General features: G+C 37.5%; 2 protein-coding genes across 7 annotated transcripts in view; one reads left to right on the top strand and one right to left on the bottom strand.

The window, feature by feature from the left end:
* Nucleotides 1–21,585, top strand: part of LOC106057400 (rap1 GTPase-activating protein 1-like) — a 508,422-nt gene that overhangs the window by 143,784 nt on the left and 343,053 nt on the right. The gene's annotated exons all lie outside the window — the stretch shown is intronic.
* On the bottom strand, nt 641–5,650 carry LOC106070190 (fibrillin-2-like). The gene is made up of 2 exons (XM_056007693.1): nt 5,122–5,650; nt 641–3,591 (listed from the first exon to the last, which is right to left on the bottom strand). The coding sequence occupies exons 1-2, from the start codon at nt 5,138–5,140 to the stop codon at nt 1,091–1,093; spliced, it is 2,520 nt and encodes an 839-aa protein (XP_055863668.1). The 5' UTR covers nt 5,141–5,650; the 3' UTR covers nt 641–1,090.

The raw sequence follows: 21,585 nt of genomic DNA, 5'->3' as shown, positions 1-21,585 counted from the left end.
TTGTCAACATTGTAAACATGGCCTAGATCCATAAAATACTATAGCTTTAATAGAGTCGGACAACTTTTAATCATTTTTTTTTTTGAGGGTCTTAAATTTGTTTTAGGGGTATAATACATACACTACGGTCTAAGTTAGTAACCAAGGGACATTTCTGCCAAGTTTTATTAAGATTGGTCAAGCGGTTTTGATTTCTATGCGGGGGCATACATACTTACATACATACATACGCCTTTCTTTCTACTTCATAGTATAGATTAGCTTCATTAGCATGAATTGGCAGTTCAGAAAAAAAGATCGGGCTTTTAAGGCCATCTTTGAGTTTTACGGAGATGAGATAATGCTCATCTTTAATCATGTGTATTTATGTTCTTGTTGTGTGTTGTGAACTGATTTGTTCTTATGTATCAAAATGTCTTGGTGTACAGGTCAGCTTGTGTGTGTGTGTGTGTACTGTGTTATCGTGAACTGTTTTGTCATTCTTGTTCAATAAAGCCTAGGATCAAGACATGTCTTCTTTAAGTGTTTCATTAGGTTACTACAAATCAAGAAGGTGAAATATTATGTATGAATTTTGAAAAGATAAACATATTTCTCTCATAGTAGCCTATGACTAGTCCAGAAACCCTCAACACGTAGGAAGCACTATCTGTTTATTATGCTCTGTGTTCCTTCTCATAGTCTGCAGTGACCTCACAGCCTTGTAGTTGGCTAGTCAATTTAATAAATTAACATATATCAATAACTTTAGAATAATATTCAATTAATAAGTTTAAAAAATCAAACTATTTCTATTATTAGATTGAATATGTTCGGAAATTCCAAGACAAATTTCAAACAAAGATATAAGACAGTCTTGAAATAGATTGTCTATGGTCTCTCACTGCATATATTAAGCATATAAATCATTCATTTCGCTTATTTTTAACAGCTTCTTAAATTCTAAAACTGTCAGCAACACAACTATCACAGATTGCGCGTTGATTTACTTTCCTGTGATACATCTTTGTTTATCACTTGTCAAGTTTGCTGCTATTTTGATGGAAATAAAATATGCTTTATTATTATCTATTTAGTACATGTTTTTCTGTTAGCGTTTCTTATAGTTCTCTGATGTATGTCTATGGCTTAGGAGAATGCGGCAGACTGTCAAAACATCTGGGATGATTATGAGAGATGTAACAATAGCTATAATAGCCATGCCTACGTAGCCGACGGTTTGGGACGAATCACGTTTGTCCACTGCGCTGGTCTTTAAGGAGACGTAGGAAGAAAGTCCCGTCTTCGACACCGTGAGTGCCTTACGTATGGCCAGCATCTCTTGCACGGCAGCCTGGGAGGTAACGGACATCATTCGTGAGTAGAAATTGCAAGAGCATGGACAACTGATTGATTTGGTTCTCTTTGTGCACGTGCGGTCATCCGATGTAAGAGTGTATCCGGACTGGCAAGCGCAGAAGAAGGAGCCAACAGTGTTGACGCACAACTGCTCACAGGCGCTCTCGTTTTGGGCGCATTCGTTGATGTCGAGACACGTTTGGTTGTCATGGGGGTCTAGATAGTAGCCATCTAGACAAGAGCAGTTGTAGACATCGCCAAATGAGTTGCAGACCTGGTCACAAGACTTTGCATGAAACATACAGATGTCATTAGGCGAACATGATACTTGATCGTCCTTGAGCGAATAGCCTTCAAAACAGGAACAGTAATAGCTACCTGCAGTGTTGTTGCAAAACTGACTACAGTTCTGACTAGAGACGCTGCATTCGTCTATATCCAGACATCTTCCCTGGTCAACTATGTATCCATCGCTACAAAGGCAGAAGTAAGAACCTTGTGTGTTTTCACACTTGTCTTCACAGATGGCTGGGTTTTCATCGCATTCGTCGACATCCAAGCAAGTTATGTTGTTGGAACTTAATCTATATCCGTCTCGACAGTGGCAAGCATATGAGCCGTTCGTATTTGTACATAGCTGCGTGCAGAGAGATGTCTTAGTCAAACACTCATTCACGTCGGAGCAGGTGACATTGTCTGGGTTAAGAAAATATCCGGCATTACAGTAGCAGTGATAGGATCCTCTTGTGTTCTTGCAAAGCTGCTGACAGAGGCTCGGATGTATGTCACACTCGTTGTTGTCAATGCATGACATGTTGTCACTGCCAAGAGTATACCCTTCGTGACATGTGCAGTAGTAGGATCCATTCTGATTGTGACAGTCATGATAACACAGCACAGAATTATTGTAGCACTCATCTATGTCCAAGCATGTGGCTTTGTCTCCAGCGAGGACGTATTCAGCTTTGCAAATGCAACTATACGACCCGTTCGAATTCAGACATATCTGGTCGCAGACATTGGGATCCATAACGCATTCATCAACGTCCACGCATGACCCGGAGTCATTGCTCAGCGCATAACCAATGCGGCAGCCGCATCTGTAAGACCCAATAAGATTTTCGCAGCTGTCGGTGCACGGTTGAGGCGAAGCTGTGCATTCATCTACATCCTGACAAGTAAAATTGTCGCTGCCCAAAGAGTATCCAGTGTTACAGCTACAGTAGTAGGAGCCGTTGACGTTGTTACAGACCTGGCCACAAATACTGGCGTTTTTCGAACACTCGTTAATATCCTTGCAGGTTATGTTGTCTTTGGCAAGAGAGTAGCCTCTTCTGCAGCTGCAGTTATAGGATCCAACTGTGTTGATGCATTTTTGACTGCACATGGAAGTGTTGGTGCTGCATTCGTCAATGTCCGAGCACGAGAATTTGTTAGAGTCGAGCCTGTAACCACTTTTACATGAGCAGAAGTATGAGCCAGCTGTATTGTTACAAATGTGTTGGCAGACGCTCGCGTTCACACACTCGTTGACGTCAAGGCAGGTTTTGTTGTTGCTCAGATTGAGAGTGTATCCTTTGTAGCAGCTGCATCTGTAGGAGCCATTGGTGTTGGTACAGTTTTGTTCGCACACAGTTTGATTGGGGGAGCATTCGTTGATATCATCACATGTCCTGTTGTTGGACGATAGGGCGAAACCTTTATAGCAGGAGCAGGAGTAGCCCAACACTTGTTCTGTGCAGTTATGAGAACAGTTAGCTGCCCCCGTCTTGCACTCGTCCACGGGCTTACACAGAAACCAGTTATTGTCTGTACACGACCTTTCGTTCAAATACCAATAATAAGGCCAAAATGTGACGGGCAAGTATCTCGCACAACACGGACCTGACTTGACATATTTGCAGTTTGCAGAGGGCGGCCAATAGCTCCAAATCCAACTGTAAGGATCAAACAGTTCGTTCCCCCAATAGTGCTCGTAAAGACTATCGTTGTCAGTGTCTACGGCTTTATGGTCCAGCCAAATGCCTTGTATGTTTGAGTTGATGGAGTTAATATTACCTTCCAGATAGCTTTTTACACTCTTGTATTCAGCATTGCTACTGAACAGCGCCAACGCAGCGTAAATGCTTTCGCACTGCGTTTTGGCGTTATTAAAGTTTGTTTCTGTTTTTGAAAGCCAATATGTCTGTGTATTTATAGTAAAATTGTAAAAATTACTTGTCACTACAGCGGCGCATGAACTTGAAATAAAACCTGAAATAAAAATATATATGTATGTTATATACTTTATAAATTGTATTACTACATACCAGAAAGCCTGAAAGTATTAATAAAAGTTACATTTGTTTTATTTACGATCGCAAACGCTCAATATTGCTGTTGTGTATGTTGTTTTAAAAATCCGAAGAATTTCTTAGTCATTGAGATATTTTGTTCATAGCAAAGAGTAAAACAGATGAACTTTTATATAACGCATTTATTTCTTTAAGAGCTTGGGTGCCCATAATGTCACTTTCTATTTTTGCATTTAGGTCTCCCATTAGAACAGTAGCCTCTTTGTCTGGGAATGTACCAAAGATCCTTTGCAACCTACCGTAGAACTGATCTTTATCCTCCTCATCACCATCATTTGTTGGGGCATAACATTGAATGAGATTCAGATTTATTCTCTGTTTGTTAGTTCTGAAGGTTGCTGTAATTATCCTGTGACCTTGGGTCTCCCTCCATTTAATGACCTTTGTGCTTGGGTTCGATAAAATAAACCCTACTCCTTGTGGGTGTGGAGCGTCACTCTCCTCATGCCCAGAGTGCAATAAGAGTTCTGACGTCAGTCGAAGCTGCCCCGCTTGGGGCCATCTTGTTTCACTGCTTAAATGAGATGTTGTTCTTTCTCAGTTCAGCTGCCACCTGCAATGATTTTCCACTTTCATACACATTCCTCACATTCCATGTTCCTATATGAATTGATTTGCAAGTCGCTAGAAGGATATTCGACTTCATTTCGGCTTTCTGTAGCTATTTTATTTCCAGGGTAAAGTTGCTAGCCCTTGGCCCGGCCCTCCTCCTTTATCATGACTTGGGATAGAGGACATTTTTACCTCTCTAGTAGAGTTCTTACATGTTATTGTTATGATTTTAAAAAATATTTCAGCGTCTTTTTCAAAGACCCCCCCCCCACACCATATTTGTTTTATGGAATTACATTTATATACCGCATCTTTCAAACCATTACATTCTAGGTACGGAATGGTCCAATCTCTTTTGTGGACCAGTAGGGTATCTGTGGACCAGTGGTTGGGGGTGGGGTATCCGTGGACTAGTGGTTGGCAGTAGGGTATCCGTGAACCAGTGGTTGGGGGTAGGGTATCTGTGGACCAGTGGTTGGGGGTAGGGTGTCTGTGAACCAGTGGTTGGGGGTAGGGTAAAACAGAACCATCTAAACCCGATTCGAAGGTGCCATCTCTAGATTCTATTGTAAAAAAAGTTTGGAAGAAGGACTACCACAAGGTTCAGCCCTTAGCTGCACTCTCTTTCTAATCTTCATTAATGACCTCCCGGACCTCATTTCGGTCAATAAGGCACTTTATGCAGACGACCTTTTCATTTGGACTACAGAGAAATATCCAGTGCTGACTAGATCCAAACTAAATAGAGTCCTCACAACTATCTCCACATATTCAAAATTATGGAAAATGGAAATAAACAAAGAAAAGTCAGTTTATTCAATCTTTAGCCACAGCTACAAAACAGCAAAAAGAAACTACATCCTAAAAATAGACTCACAGCCAATTGTCACAATCATCAATGGTGTCTGATGTCACAATCTAAGATGGTGCCAGATACCACGTTCAATCTTGATTGAGGATGTCAGATGTCAAGATCTATAAAGATGCTATGATGAATGTCACGTTGTAGATTATCTTGATCTGTATCACACCATCAATGATCGTGATTGCCGAGAATCTTGAAATAATCTTTCAATAAGATGATCGTATAGAAGTAGCTAGATCTATGTTGATAATACGATCATTCAGAATGTTGCCAGTTGATAAGAGGATCATCTATATCTAGGAGTTACTATTTGACAATACGATCTAAGTGTGTTTTATATTCAATAGAGAAACTTCTCTTCGTCTAAAACAATTACTTTAATTCAGAACTTGAAAAAGTTATTCACCAATAATTCCAATGGTTAAATGTACTTGAAAAGAATAACTGATCTACACAATAGTATAAAATATACATCTGAATCCTAACACGAACCATACAAGACTCGCGGTCAAAATCCCAGCTTAACAAAGCTTTTGGGCGTTTTGTCATGTGACTAAATATCTCATTGCCGCTTGGTTAAAATCTGACCAAAAAATGCAGCAACAATTAACACCTCAAACCAATCACTTTTGTTCTGACACATAGCTCTCCGCGTGAAGGAAAAACCCGAGGTCGCTAAATATAGACTGTGTACGTGACACCAATATATAAAGAAGAAAATCCAACATATCTTGGTGTAAAACTAGACCAAAGACTGTCTCTAAAACACTTTATGGCAGATTTAAAAGAAAAAAAGATTAAACATAATAAAACACCTTGCAGGAACATCCTGGCGAGCTGAAAAGAAAACCTTAAGACAGTTATACACTGGATACGTCAGATCTGTAATGGATAACTGTCTCTCCATACAAGCAGCTGCCAACGAAACCTATCAATCATCATTAGACACAATCCAAAACCAAGCCTTGCGGCTAATTAGTGGAGGTATGAGAACTACAACAACAGCAGCCTGTGAAATAGACTCCAATATTGAACCTCTTAAGTTAAGGCACAACAGAGCAGCATTAGAAGCTATTGAGAGATACAGAAGGTTGGAGGACGATCATCCTAATAAATTACTAACACAGAGAAATAGGAAAAACAACCAAAAAAAGCATCTTACTGACGAACTAGCCCTAAAACACCACCTACCCAATAACAGAGAAAAAATTACCAGAATTTCAAACATAACGCCCGGACTAAACTACAAACAACCAACCATCAAAACACATTTACTAAATAACACCTTAACAAAAGAATCAAATCCACTGGAGCTCAAAGTAGGCACGCTTGAAACAATTGAAAGCTATCAAAAAACAGCTATCCATATATATACAGACGGATCGGCTTTCAAAGCCACCATCAATGCTGGTCTTGGTGCCTTCCTGGTCTTCCCTAAAAATAAACACTTTGAGATAAGCGCACCCTTATGCGATTACTGCTCAAACTTCCAAGCAGAAATTGAGGCAATTACCATAGCACTGCAGACAGTGGAAAACAAATTATATGAAGGAGTGCAACCACCATCAGATATTGTTGTCTTAACAGACTCCCAATCTACTCTGCAAGCACTTAACAGCAGCACCTCAAACAGCCCAAGAGAGTTGACAACACTAATTGTGATAATCCATCAGATGATATCAAAATTAAATATCATTATCACACTAGAGTGGATCCCTGGACACATCATGGGAAATGAAAAGGCAGATAAGCTATCAAGGGCAGGTTCATCTATGGAACAACCAGATAGACCTGTTAACTACCTCACCCTAAGGTCAATGTTAATCAACAATCACAAAGAGGAGTGGCTCAACCAATGGGCATCAGGAAACACAGGCAGAGCCATGTACAAAGAAATGACTACGCCTAAAAAAAAGGACAATCTATAATTTTCCAACTAAGAACAGGACACACACCACTATTAAATTACCACCTGAACAAAATAAACTCCACACAACTCCCCCTTTGCAGACACTGCGCCCACCCCTTTGAAACCGTAAACCATATCCTCTTTGAATGCCCCTCCTTAATCCACCTTAGGCAGACCCTACTTCCCTACTACAGCCCAACATAACCAACACCCTGTACGGCAGTGCTGAACAACTGAAGAAAACAGCACACTTTTTTTCCTTGGCACAGTCTGCAAAAGAGCTCACAGCTCAGCAGCAATAAAGCTGGCTAGAAGAAGAAGAAGAATCTGTGGACCAGTGGTTGGGGATAGGGTATCCGTGGACCAGTGGTTGGGGGTAGGGTATCTGTGAACCAGTGGATTGGGGTAGGGTATCCGTGGACCATTGGTTGGGGTAGGGTATCCGTGGACCAGTGGTTGGTGATAGGGTATCCGTGGACCAGTGGTTGGGGATAGGGTATCTGTGGACCAGTGGTTGGGGATAGGGTATCTGTGAACCAGTGGTTGGGGATAGGGTATCTGTGGACCAGTGGTTGGGGATAGGGTATCTGTGAACCAGTGGTTGGGGAAAGGGTATCTGTGGACCAGTGGTTGGGGATAGGGTATCTGTGGACCAGTGGTTGGGGGTTGAGAAGGTGTCCGTGATTCCTTTAGGCGCTGAGCTGAAGTAGAGATTCGAACCTGTTGATAGGTAGCCTTCGCTTTACAACATTAAGCCACACATCCCATAATAGCCTTTAAAGCGCTGCTCATCAGTGTGTGTGGATATAACCCACTCATTGGTTCCTGAGTCCCTTACTGCTGATATTGTCCCAGTGGTCGAGATTATAATTAGTTGTATTTGTTATTCGTTTTTCGGCACGACGGCGTATCTCATCTATTTATTAACTTTTTACTCCATTTGTTAGATGGGCCAGTACAACGATTCAATCCACCTTTACGGCGCCTTTTCCTCTCCCACTGAAGTTGGTTCTAGTGTACTCTCTACGGTTTAGTGAAATTAGAAGCGCCTATGTAGTACGAGTTAGACTACATAGGCGTTCCCATTGACTACAGTGTCTTTTATCTTTCTATATAAACTTTATACATACACTTAAATGACAAGTTCATCGTTGTCTAACGATCCGAAAACTTACCTGAGACAAAAGCTAAATAGAAGATAGCTCTCAGCAGCGAGTCCATACTTTGTCTCAATTCTTGTGATCTCGGTCTAAATATCTCGTTCCATAGAATGTGTGTCGGAACTACGTTCTTGCTGTCTTTTAGTGTTCACTTTTGTACATACATTATGCACACATAGTCAGCACATATAAGCTAGGCTCTGGGACCATATAGTCTCTGAATAGTTAAAACACAATGATCAATGCATGTTTAGTAAACAGTGAGAGGTATTGATTCATTTTCTTTGTATTATTTTACACATTTTTTAAAAGGATTGTTATAGACCTGAGCACCTACATATTCTATCTATCTATCTATCTATCTATCTATCTATCTATCTATCTATCTATCTATCTATCTATCTATCTATCTATCTATCTATCTATCTATCTATCTATCTATCTATCTATCTATCTATCTAACAACATCACTTTGTATGTGATAAACTGGCCTACACAGAATGTTATAGCCAGTCTTTATGCGTGTGTGCGTGTGTGTGTGTGAATGTAGTGTGTATGTTAAGAGTAAAAAAAAAATGTGCAATACTTTTTTTGTTTGATTACATTTGAAAATCTCACTTTAACTTTAATGACTTCGAAAACAAAAAACATTTTGTTTCACACGAATTTCAAGATGACGACAATTATTGAAAACGAATCCACGTGTAAGAATGTTCTAATAATGTCCTCAGTGTCAGTGTATAATGAATATCAAAGTTACAATAGCAAACCCTCACCAACAACAGAATATCATTCAAGCCAATGTATTTGTTAGTCATTCGAAGTAAACAAAGCACACATTTTTTGTTCTATCTCTACTGAAGCATAAAAAGGAACAGGAAATTAAGTTTTGATTCTATGCAATCTCTTTTTGTTTTATAGTTCTAAACTCAGGAGTTCACGGATTGAAAGAAATTCCGTTTTGTTTTTCGATTACTTAGTGTGGAAACGAATAATAAGCACGCACCTCTGAGTATAATATGAATCGTTATTATTTGTTCTGGTCGCTTCATTCGGACAAAAGGTACAGATTCAAGTGTATATTGTATCTTCGATTGCTGAATAATAATCAAGAAAACAGGTTCTCAAATTCTTGTTCTTTCCAGCTAACTTGCTGTCTTGGGCTGTGGGCTCAGGTGCAGAGTGCGTTACCTGAAAAAAATAGATTTCTTTTCTAATCTGCTCAAACCTTCCACAAAATGTAGTTTCAGATTGTACATTGGATTCAAAAGTTATTTTTGTAAATATATACATGATATAGATCAGTGCTATTGAAACGTTTTAAACAAGTACCTCGTCATAACCAGAAACTGAAATACCACTGTCAAAGTTTTTTTTATTTGCTCCGTGATATTATGCAGATGAAGTCATTATATAGTCGCCTTAATAAAGACATTAAAATAATAGTGCACTAGTCCGGGATCACTGAATGTTTTCTGTTCAAAAAGACGCTCTATAATTCTTGTAGATATGTTGGTACCTTATGTTGGTACCTTATGTTGGTACCTTATGTTGGTACCTTATGCCAAGGCAACCGCATGCACTAAAAAAAAAGGATTAAACTGATTACAGATTGGACTAAAAGTACAATACGCCTAACTGGACTTTTTTCCCCCAAATAACTCACAGGTGATCTTTTTTTTATATCATCTAGATTGTTATATCATTTAGATTGTTATATCATCTACATATAAGATTAGATGACAAAGTATGAAATGGAGAAAACGGATTGAGACATTGATTTGTAAAAAATAAAGATCCATACGAATACCACTTGGCTTGGCCAGAAGTACCACTAGTCGCACGAGTACCACAGATTTAAAACCCTGAACAGATTAAAGAGTAGCATTGATTACGTCCAATATAATGATGTAATGATGGCCGTTCAATTATGTTTATCATACGCATCATACTATTTCTAAGCTTTGATTGTTCATTATACCAATTACTAGTATCCTTCCTCAAAGGCGATCTTATTTGGTAAGTCTAAAGGAGTAACGGCGTAACAGAGTTCCCCCTCCGGTCGCCCTGAAAGGCGCCATTTAGCTCTCATAGGAATAAACAAATACAAATGTCAGCAGACTGCCTCTGAAAGTGAAAATCGAAGAACACTCTCGAATGTCGCGAAGCACACATTTAAGATTCAAAGAAAAGTCTTGGCCAAAGACAGGCGCACTCTTTGTTAAAACAGCTCTAACGATTTCACTAGAAATTTGACAGTCTATATTGGGAGAAAAATTTCTAATTAGTAGGCGACACAATGAAAACTTTTCCAAAATATAATCATCTTAAAATTAAACTTGGCGTTTTGAGCTCTCTTTGACGGGAACTTTCCCAATCACCTGGCATGCTTCTTTACATTCAATAAAGAAGAAATAGACGCACCTTATAGAGAAAGAAGCTGGACTTTGAATAGAAGAAACTGATGGTGCAGGCTCACTGAAAGTTGTTTTTTTTTTTTGGCAAGATTGAAGCATTGCAAGAAATACAGAGAAGGGGAAATGATGACCACCAGCTTCACAAAGGAGGAGTTGATTCTTTAAATATTTGTTTCAATTGCTTCTTAAGATTAATTTGCCATTGTAACTCTTTGTTACAAAGCTTATAGCAACTCATTCTGTCTGTCTGTCTTTCTCTCTGTCTGTCTAGTAAAACGTTTGAACATGCTTTATCTCCCATTTCCATTTTCTCGGGTCAAGTTGAAACAATGCACATATGAATAAATTAAAAAACAAACAAACCAATTAGTTAATTAATAACAGTTGATTAATTATTTTGTTTAATATTGAAATGGGGGAAATAAGTGTTACTAAAGGAGAGATGTGAATGTATATATATGGATTTAATCTCCTTATTTGCATAATTATTCATAGTCGATGACAATACACGAATCGATCCAAAAATTAACCAATTTGTCAATCAACAGATAAATTGTAGTAATTTTGGATACGCTTTGTTTATAAAAAAAGAAATCCATTTTCTATTGCCTGTTTTTTTTTTCTTGTTTTTTTTTAATGCCTTCATTGCTTATTAATAGCGCTTTATACATTTTATAATTATTATTATATAATAATTTTTATTATAATACAATCATGTTGTCACTAATATCTTAACGAATCTTGTTTCTTCTCTGTTGCTATTAAGAAACAAAGCCAAACCCTGGTACTCAAAGAAATGAGAACCTTGAATTGAAAATCACTCTGTATTTGTTCTCCTCTTTCTTCCCTTCTAATTGTGTTTCCTGGAGAGATAAGTACTGCCTAAGTATTTCTTCACACATTGCAAACAGAACAAACAAAAATCATGAGGAAAAAAAAACTTCATCAAAAGAACTCCATGCATACACAATCATTTAAAATCAATTTTCTTTAAGAAATCAATTTTACAAATGAAATCAATCGACAGGGTCAATAAGTAGGGTTACCCGCTTTTTTGTTTACTTGATGGAATCAATGATTAAACACTATTCGCGTTTGCGTTTTTTTTTTCTTACCTGTATTTTTTTTAAATTTTATTTTGACTTTCTAATCCTTAATAGTCCACATGTCATATATATGTTTCAATAACTGAACCTTAAAAGCATATTTATCTAATTCCTCTATATTATAATGCTATAACAGCTGACAAAATACAGTATAAACAGTTCAAAATGCTGCCTGGGTTTGCTGTATAAATTGGCATTAACAATTTAAAAAAATGTATCTCAAGTTTTTTTTACTTTTTAATTCCTTTTAATTTTAAGACCTTGCGATCTATAGGACAGATGATGTAAAGGTCATCTGTTTCTGTGGCCGACGATCATGTGCCAATCAGTGTTCACCGGGATTTGAACACTGGACTCCTTGATTCGGAAGCCTAGCGCTTAACCACTCAGCCACCACACCCCCTCTTAGTTACACAGCCATAAAAAAATGTGTGTCAGCCATCTTGTTAATATCTTCAGAAAATGCTAAATACCATTCACTCCAATAGATTTGCTGGTGCGGTGCCTGAGTGGTAAAGCGGATCCCGGTACCAACGCCCCCTGTTAGTAACATAGCTATTAAAACAAAACATTCGCCAGCTTCATCTTCCTCGCATCATATCGTTAATGTATTCAATAGATACTTAACCATTCAGTCCATTACATAGTGCTGCGGTTGTTAGATAGCTAGTTGAGTTAGTTGAGTTACGCACTATATTAGACCGACAGTGAACGTACATTTTATAGTGACGTCATAGACTTTGGGGTTAGAGAGTAGGAGAGACTTCTAAGTTATTGCTAGACTTTCAAAGGGGTAACATCATTGGTAGTGACGGACTCGACTGTGGCCCATTCTATATTAAAGATTGTTTATAGTTTTCATCTGGAGTGAACTTGGTTTTTGAACCTTTGAACCTGTTGGTACCTGATCATTCTTTGTAACGTGATGTTCATGTTTTTCAAACTTGCAATCTGTAATACAAGTTACGCACGCATCTAGAATTTTCAAGATAGTTAGAAATTCTTCAAGTAAATCTTATTACACATGCATCCGTTACAGGTAGCTGAGTGGAAATGCGCTGTGATCCCGGGTTCGAATCCTGGTGATGATTGACATTGTTAATCACATTTCTCCGACATTTAGTTGTGTAATATGCATATTTTGTTACAATTTTATCAGTTCGAATAATTGAAGACCCTTTTTTAAGGTTGGGGTTTTGTGGAAACGCACGCTGTTAACTGTCGTAAATCTAGCGGTATACAAGTCACGTATTCAGAAATATATATGCTATAATACTACTATATAATATATATTATAAAAATATAAAAATATACATATCATCAGATTGGAACATATTGATCTTACAAAAAATTAGTTATCTACCTTGACCTTTCTTACCTTCCATTTGTGTCATGGACTATCCCCGACACTACCATAATCTATCGAGCGGAGGGTAGGGAGCTTACATTTCAAGCTTTTAGACATCCTTAAATAATGTAATGTAATGAAAAGAGAACCACCAAATTATATAAAAGCATCTTATTAGACTCATCTTGAAATTCAGAACCAGTGTTTAAATTGCGGATGTTATTTCTTAGCTTAAGCCACGTTTCAACTTCACCAAATTTTATATAGTACCGACCTATGAAAAAAATACCTCAACTGCCCATATTGCCTATCATCTAATATTACCTTACTTTCCCCTGATGGCCTATTAAAATGTGAGTGTGTACTTGTAATTATTATTTTTTAGGCGGGGAGGTTATAATTCGGTTAGTAAAGATGGTTTAGTCTAAGTATGGTGCCTCTCTAGATCTAGATCTATGACTAACAAAAATACATATAAATATGTAGAGACTGGACTAAGTTGCTAATAGAGATATTATTGTAGTACTGACTGTTCCGCTGAATATACTAGGACTAAAAAGTGCTGGGGGAGGGGAGGGTTTCATTAAAAATAATGTGTGTGTGTGTGTGTTTGGGGTCATTATAATGCAGATAGATAAGAAGATTACAACTGATAGGCCTAAGAAGTCTTTGTGCATACTTCATTATATAGTGGTTTGTGGGCCGTTTGATTGAAAGAGACCGAAATAAAGAGGACTATTAGACTTTGAGGGTTTGAACATTGTGTTAGCTGTTGAGGTTAGGGTTCTAATGAGGGCCGTTGTATTGATGGATTTAAAGGCGATGTCCATATGTGTCTCTTAACTTGTGTCTTTTGACTTGTGTCTCTTAACTTGTGTCTGTTAACTTGTGTCTTTTGACTTGTGTCTTTTAACTTCTGTCTTTTGACCATCTTCTCAGTATAAAAAAAGTGTGAGTAGATAATGAAAATTCGAGCAGTATTTATGATCCTATTCTATAATACTCGAAAAGGAACATTTTTTTCATTGATTAAATTCTAGTTAATTATGCACTAATGTCCAGGGAAAATTTTCTTTATAGGTCTCAAATTTTAAGACCTACTGTCTCTGTAGCTAGAAGCGGTTCCAAAATATGACTCAGTTTCTGTCCAGCATTTTTTATTTCCTGATGTGTGACCCTTCTGTTATTTATGATTGCATTGAAAATATTTCAAACGAATACATATTAGTCAATAATAAGAAAGTAACTCACACACCTGTCACCTGACATACGTACACACACTTACATACATTCTGACAGATATTTACATGGACAATGTGTTTATAAAGTGACAAGCCTGACCTAGCTCAAATCCTAATAGAGGCTAGAATTGCATCAGCAGTTTGTATTTACCTATCTCAGGTACTGACTTCTTAAAGAGCACTGAAAATTTTTCTTTAACTGAGACATATCTTTGAGCTCTTTAAGACATCTTTTAAAATCAGATGGAATACGTTAAAAAAATTCAAAAAAACTGAAATTACTTTTAAAATGAGGATATATCCACGCTACCCATTAGAGGGGCTTAAGGTCGAATCCCGAATCAAGCCGATTTGTTTTTTTTTCTGTCCCAGATACCCCCTTCCCCCTACATGTTTATAAAAAGAGTAAGGATCAGCTGTGGCTTGAATGTTATAAAAAAAAGTGTTTTTATAAAACAAAAAAAGACACAATGAGATATGTAGATGAGAATAAAACTGTCAAGAACGAGATAGTTGGACCGATTTGACTAGGTAGATTGTTTGTTGTTCTATTGTTATCCGAATCTTCAACGTGTCTATTGTCATCCGAATGTTTTTTCGACCTAATTAGAGATCTTCAGTTAGCCAACATTTATTTTCAGGCCTGGATCGATAGCCTTAATCAATAAATGATTTAGATTGTCTATGTATGCTGATCATCTCTTATTGTCAACGCCTTTTCTTTTGATAGAAATCTATAAGTACTTTTAAAAGGGTCATTATGTCGGGCAGAATTAAAAGTCCAATCGAAAGTGTCATTAGAACTATCCCGCTGTAACCCATGGTCACCGATAGCTGCCGGTCATCAGTTCGACTCCTCAACATGTTTTGATAAGAGGATAAATTTGAATAATCTATTTTTAGCTGGCTCAGAATTTGTCTCTGGAGGAGAGCAAAGGGAGTTAACTGTAAAGTAGCGCAAGAACAAGGGCAGTAATTATGCTTCTTTTGAGTAACGCAAGAGCGTCTATCCTCGGCTAGCGAATAGCCTCGTTGACACCAGCAGAAATAAGATCCTGGTGTGTTATTGCAGAAGTGATCACAAAGATCGCTGTCAAGGCTACACTCGTCAATGTCATGACACGTCCGATGGTCAGTCAGGTTTAGATGGTAGCCTCTGGTGCAGCTGCACAAGAAGGAGTCGTTGTAGCCGATACAAATCTGATCACATAAGTCCGGTGCTGAAGAACATGGGTCAAAAATGCAGTTGAGATTGTCAGTGCCGAGATGGTGGTTGCTGTCGCAGAGACACTGGTAGCCTCCTGACGTATTGTTGCACCAGTGTGAGCAGTTATGCGACAATGTCTCACACTCGTCAACGTCCACGCACGTGCTATGGTAAAGTGTGTAGCCACGCGGGCACTCACAGCGGAACGACCCGTCAGTGTTGATGCAGGTTCCCTCCTCACACATTGCTGATGCATTGTCGCACTCATTGACGTCCTCACAAGTCGTGTTATCCACCTGGAGAACCAATCCCTCGGGACAGGTGCACAAATAGGAACCCACGGTGTTGATACAGGTGTGTGAGCAATTATCAGTGGGTAGTGAACATTCGTCTGTGTCGTTACAGGTGTGGCCATCTAGAGACAGAAAATACCCAACACTGCAATCACATCTATAGGAACCTTCAGTGTTGGTACAGGTCATCTGACACGGCGTCACTAGACACTCTCCTAAAGAATTACAACTCGCATAACCTAAACCAGAAACATAGCCCGAAGAGCATCCACATAAGTACGGGCCTTGATTGCTAGTGCAGTTTCTTTCACACACATCAGTTATTTGAAGGCATCCATCAACGTTCAAACAAGTTCCGTTAGGACTACGTTTTATATCGGTCTGACACCCACAAGAAGGGAGAGTACTATTGCAGGTTTGATTGCAGGGCATCCAGACGCCACTGCATTCGTTAATGTCAATACATTTATCATTGACGGAAATATGAAATCCCGAGACGCATCCGCAGGTATAGGAACCAGGAGTATTAATGCAGATTTGACTGCAAGGCGAAGGGCTACGTCTGCATTCATCAATATCGAGACATGTTCCAGTGCTGTCGTCGTATTTGTATCCAGTAAAACATCCACATGAGTAAGATCCAGGAGTATTAGTACACGTCTGATTACAAGGTGACGGCATACGTCTGCATTCGTCAATATCCAGGCAGAATTCACCACTACTAAGACTATACCCAGTATGACACCCACACACATAAGATCCGTCAGTATTGCTACAGGTCTGATTGCAAGGCGATGGGCTGAATTGGCACTCATTAATATCCACACAGAATCCACTGTTATTAAGTCTATATCCAGAAAAGCATCCACATGAAAAGGATCCATCCGTATTGTTACATGTTTGATTGCAAGGAGACGGGCTCAATTCGCACTCATTAATATCCACGCAATATCCACTGCTATTAAGATAATATCCAGAAAAGCAGCCACAAATATAGGAGCCATTGGTGTTATTGCATGTCTGGTTACAAGGGGCTGGTCTAAGCTGACACTCATTCACGTCATTGCATGTCGCTAAATCGGCATCGAGGGTGTAACCGGCCTTGCAGAAGCACGCGAAGCCGATGTCCAGGTCCTTGCAGACTTGAGAGCAATTGTCAACCTTTTCTGCACATTCATTTCTCGGTGTGCACAAAAAATAGAATTCAGAGTTTTGGGCCCTATCTCTGAGTGCCAGGTCGGCTGTCACTATCCTCGCGCAGCAGACGTCAGTGATTGGAACACAATTTTCGTTCGGGTCAGTATTACCCCAGACATTTGGCGAAAATGCTTCCTTTTTCCAGCCGAACCAATCATACTTTCCGTCATTGTTCGTGTCGGTAGCATTGAAGTCTATCCACACGTGCCCATAACTCAGGTATTTATCTTGCAGGTATTTAGTAACATTGAAGAACTCAGTATTGTTGTCAAAGAATGACAGGTTCCCTCCGTTCAAGCGGCATTGAAATTTCGCCGAAGTGAAGTTAGCCGTGTAATTAGACAATAAATAGACTTGGGAGTTGATATTAAACTTGATAAAACTTTGTGTGGACAAAGTCACTCTTGTCAATCCTGCAACACATAGATAAGAAATTAAGACAATTACTATGTAATATTTAATTTTTTTTACAAAGCTTATATGAAATCACTCTGTCCGTCTGTCTGTCACTATGGTAAACAGTTTCCTCACGTTATTTCTCCCTTATCTAATCTCGGTTCAAGCGAAAATTTTACAAAATTATTTCTTGTACCTGACAAATCAAGAATCCATTTTAAAAAAAATTTAACCAATTAGGTAATTTAGTATTGGTAATTAATTTTATTTTGGTATCGAACAAGGGAAAGAAATTGTACTTGACAGATGTTGAATTAGTTTAATTGTGGAAGCATGAGCCCTTGAGTTCTAGTCGTACAACTTTTTTGTTTGTTTAAAGCATTTCAGAAACTATCACGGATACTCCCTTCTCTTCCTCCCCCCCCCCCCTTTTTTTTCATGACTGGTCCAGAAAGCGAAAACCAAACAATAACATGTCCATTTTATGACAAACAAAAGTAGCGTTGTCACTTAGTAAGTTTACATTTAACAAGAAGAATATATTTAAAAAAAAATACTTTCAAAGAAAAACAAAGCTTATACATTTATATTAATAGAATGTTAGGGGTAATGAACTATTGTGAAATATTGATTCAAGAATGGGAAGTGGGAGAATTAGTGTGTAAAAGTTTGTGATTTTTACCTGACAGACATAGTTAATATAATCTTTGTAAAATTATGTTTCGAATTTTCTTAAAAAGAATAATAGATCCACACATCTGGAAGTTTATCATTCCGTCTAGATGTTATGATGTTTGAAAAATAACAAGCTAAATTCATCAACGTGACTCAAAGTCTAGTTTAGATTTTGATTCAATGACTACATTTGTCACATCATTACCAAAACTATTTGAAATGTATGACAATTGATATCTACTTACCGCAAACTATTTGAATAACAATGCCCCACAGGAGATCCATGCTGCTTACCAGAGACAACAACTTAGTCTGTAAACATAGACATACATTTCTATACATCATTTTATCATCAGATTAAATCAAGTTGTATTTGGGATTTTCTTACTCAAAATTAATCCAAGTCCAAGTAATGTACTCTATGTTTGTGAAATGATTTCTATGATCCAAGTTGACGTTCTTTAAGCTATAAATTAGCGAGAGAGACAAAAGAAGTGAATTGGAAGAAATATCGTGGCGAGACAATAGAAACTAAAGAACATCGTGGGAGAATGAAAACAGAAAGATTGAAAGAGATTTGGAACACAAACTACGAAATAAAATGTACTTTGTTCTGCAAGGGAAAGAAATAAACTTTTAAAATTCTACTGTACTGGAAAGTGCACAGAAATGAGTACATGCTTATTAAAGTACTTAGTGTATGAGTACTAACGAATTCTGAACACTGGAAACACCAACAAGAAATCAAAACAAAGCATGCTAATTGAATCAGACATGTTTCACGAGCTCAGCCTACTTGTTAAGGCGAAAATTAGAAGGAGAAAATGTTGTAAATTGTCTTCTTTTTGAACAAAAAAATAAAAATCATTTAAAAAAACAAAACAAAGCGATCTAATGGGAAGAACTACGCACTTACAACTAAATCTCTCAATAATGTAAAATAATTAACGTTCACAATATTTAATTGACTAATTGGTTAATTTTTAAGTGATTCATGTTTTTTTTTTTTTTTAGGTACACTAAAATAGTTTAAAGTGTTAACTTGATCCAAGAATGGGTGTTGGAGAAATATCGTGTACAAGTATCTAAAGGGGACAAAACCCTACAAATATTTAGCAATTTTTGAGAATACTGAAGAATCAATTTCCTTTGTTGGTATCAAACAAAATAATCAATTATCAGTAACTAATAACTAATTATTAAATTTTTGAAATAGATTCACGTCTACGCCGATAAATAATTTTTCCCTATTTACCAGACAGACAGACGAGTTGGTAATTAAGCTTTGTAAAAAATAAAGGTCCATTGTTAAACCGATCATTTCATAATAAAGTTATAGAGCAATAAAAACCTCTCGCTAATGAGAACCACAAAGACCGTATAGACCGCATATATCCCACATATCCAATAGATCAGTATTATCTTGCTGGCAGCGTTGTCTTAAGATTGCATGTTTTCCATGTCACATAAAAAAAGTTTGAATTTGGTTTCAAATAAACACGCGTCATTCTCTCCCCTATTTAGTATGTTATTACTGTGATTATTTCCTTCGTATCCAACCCTACACACACAGAGCACGTGCAGCCAATAGAGTCGTAGAGAATCTACACCGTTGAAACACAGAATAAAAAAAAAGTAAGTTGAAATTGCTCTTGATCAGTCTACACAATGGCCATTGTTGAACCAAACTCCCAGGTCTTGTTGTTCACATTTGTTGTACACATGCAATATTTCTATATTTAGCACTGCTATTCTCTTCTGTAATGTCCACTACCTCAGCTCGATGTATTGTCAGAGTTGTAGACCCTGGAAAGTTGCGCCCACATTCCATAAATATTTAAGCAAGCAATATCTTATAAATATATGAGCTTATAATATGTGTAAAGATAAGCTGCTATTACTATTTAACGCTCTAATTCAGTTCACATCTTATCGTGAAATAAGATAGGTTATATACTAATATAGAAAAAAAGGGGAGATAAACGTTGAAATATCACCGATTGTGCGGTGCTTTCCTATATATTTTCTTTATTTTTTTAAAGACGTATTTATTATTTTTGCTTGTTTTGTTGTTGTGTTCTAAGCTATTGAAAATAAATATTTCAAAGAGAACACAAATTATAATGCAAGATAATAAGCGAGGTCGTCTCGTAACTTATAAAGGGCCTTTTTTTTTAAAATCCTTTTTGCTGTGGATTTCGTTTGGAAGAGAGACTTATATACTATGGATTCTAACTTACAACTTTTTGCTTGAATATTAATTGTATGATTCCAATTAGGATTACTAAATTATTATTTTTTGAATCAGCAATTAATTGTAATCTCCCCGGATACCTTGGATTGATTCACTAAACTTTGTTTTAGAAGTGTTATTTTGTAGTCAATACCAATTTAAAAGTCATAGAAATAAATACAATTTAGATATCAATGTCTCATTTATCTAATTAACTCAAGCTAGACTAAAATTGCTTTGAAAGAAATTGAAAAATAAAATTAAAATAGGCCATTTACCTGTATGGCAAGTCTTGCTAGAAAACCCTGACAGGCAAAGCGTGAACTTGGCAAAGCAGCACAAGTAACAAATGAGTTTACTGGAGTTAAGCATTCTCTAAGTATTCTGCTCCAAAGACACGCATCGTTGAGTTGATGAAGACAAAAACTTTGGAAACTAAAATCAATCAACCGTGACAACTCTAAGATGCAGAAAAAAAATCGCTCACCCATAACAAAGAACTGACGTATGCAAGAATATTGTACATTTTTAGAGAAACTTAATGGGCATAGTAATTATACAACTCAATCATTGAGCCAATGAGCTCATTACGAAGGGAATGTTTTTAAGTGTATTCAACCAATACGTCCATAGTTACTTGGTATTAAAACTAGAATTCTCTAATTCAAGTCAAAAGTAATATATATATATATATGAGAGAGAGAGAGAGAGAGAGTATACACGAGAAAATACAAGAAAAATAATAATTTTTTCCCAACACTCAAAAAGGTGCCGGTGCGAACCGTCATAAAAAAAATTCCTGTGTGTATATATATATTTGTGTGTGTGTGTTTGTTTTTTTAATTTCGATTTAGAATATATATTATATTGTAGATTTTCATATCAGGCGAATAACTAGAATTAGCTAGATTCTGGATGCATCCAGTGTAAAAACAATTTAAAAATGTTAATAAGCTGTATAAAGAAAAGTAATTTAGATCCAAGATTTTTGAAAAGATATCTTATACTCTGAGCTTATGGAAGGAGTCAGACTAAAGGGCCGCCCAAGACTAACTTACCTACTGAGATGTCTACAAGAGAGACATGAGAACTACAGGCATCAACCAAAGTATGTGGGGTGAGACCGGACAGCATGAGGACAGGAAATGCGTGCTGGTACGAACCTCGCCGAGACCAAAAGAATCGAAGCTGCCTTAGTCAAGAGAAAGAAAAAGAAAGCTGCCCTATCAGTTGGCCCTAAAACAGATGCATACATAAGCACGAACTGTGACAAACTCTGCCGCTCCTGAATTGG

Source organism: Biomphalaria glabrata, chromosome 13 (genome assembly GCF_947242115.1).
Source record: "Biomphalaria glabrata chromosome 13, xgBioGlab47.1, whole genome shotgun sequence".
In the NCBI taxonomy this organism is placed as follows: domain Eukaryota; kingdom Metazoa; phylum Mollusca; class Gastropoda; family Planorbidae; genus Biomphalaria; species Biomphalaria glabrata.
The sequence above is the reverse complement of the archived record's forward strand: the minus strand, read 5'-3'. Positions and strand labels throughout refer to the sequence as shown.